This window comes from Bison bison, unplaced genomic scaffold, assembly GCF_000754665.1.
Source record: "Bison bison bison isolate TAMUID 2011002044 unplaced genomic scaffold, Bison_UMD1.0 scf7180017864033, whole genome shotgun sequence".
Lineage (NCBI taxonomy): Eukaryota > Metazoa > Chordata > Mammalia > Artiodactyla > Bovidae > Bison > Bison bison.
Genome location: NW_011494605.1, coordinates 483892 through 484399, shown reverse-complemented (window position 1 = coordinate 484399; position 508 = coordinate 483892). Strand labels below are relative to the sequence as shown.

At 65.0% G+C, this 508-nt stretch overlaps 1 protein-coding gene across 1 annotated transcript in view; it reads right to left on the bottom strand.

Moving 5' to 3' along the window:
* Window positions 1–385: 385 nt before the first annotated feature.
* FOXE3 (forkhead box E3) overlaps window positions 386–508 on the bottom strand; it is a 1224-nt gene continuing 1101 nt past the window's right edge. The window contains exon 3 of the mRNA XM_010834452.1: window positions 386–498. Within this exon, the coding sequence (XP_010832754.1) occupies window positions 386–498 (113 nt within the window). The remainder of the gene's footprint in view (window positions 499–508) is intronic.

Genomic DNA, 508 nt, shown 5'->3' with positions numbered 1-508 from the left:
AGGTCTGACTTCCAAAGGCTTGAAATTCACCAGAAATTCGAGGTGGGGCCTCACAGGTGGTTCTCCAGATCCTCAGACATGGGACCCAAAACAATGCAGAGGTCGGGGGCGTGCCCAGATGAGGGCTCACAGTGGAGGGAGAAGAAATGCGGGCCTTACAATTCTGAATGGGGGATGGGGAGTTAAGTCCAGTGGAGAGATGGTGCGAGGTTCCTCAGGGATGAGGGACAGCGGCGGGTGAAACAGGTGTGCTCAAGTCCACGAGGCAGAGCTGGGGAGCTCCGAGGTGCGCTCTAAGGCACGGGGACAGAGACTGGGGCTCCCAGGCAGCGCCCCTTCCTGGGGAAGAGGGGCCCAGGCCGCCCCCCGCCTATGGGAAGGGGGCTCACAGGTAGCGCTCCAACCCAGGCGCGTAGCCCGGCGGCCGCAGGTAAGCCTCCCCCGGGCCGAGGGGGCCGAGCGCTGTTCCCGGCCCTGCCAAGGCCAGCAGCGGCTCGGCTGGCAGCGG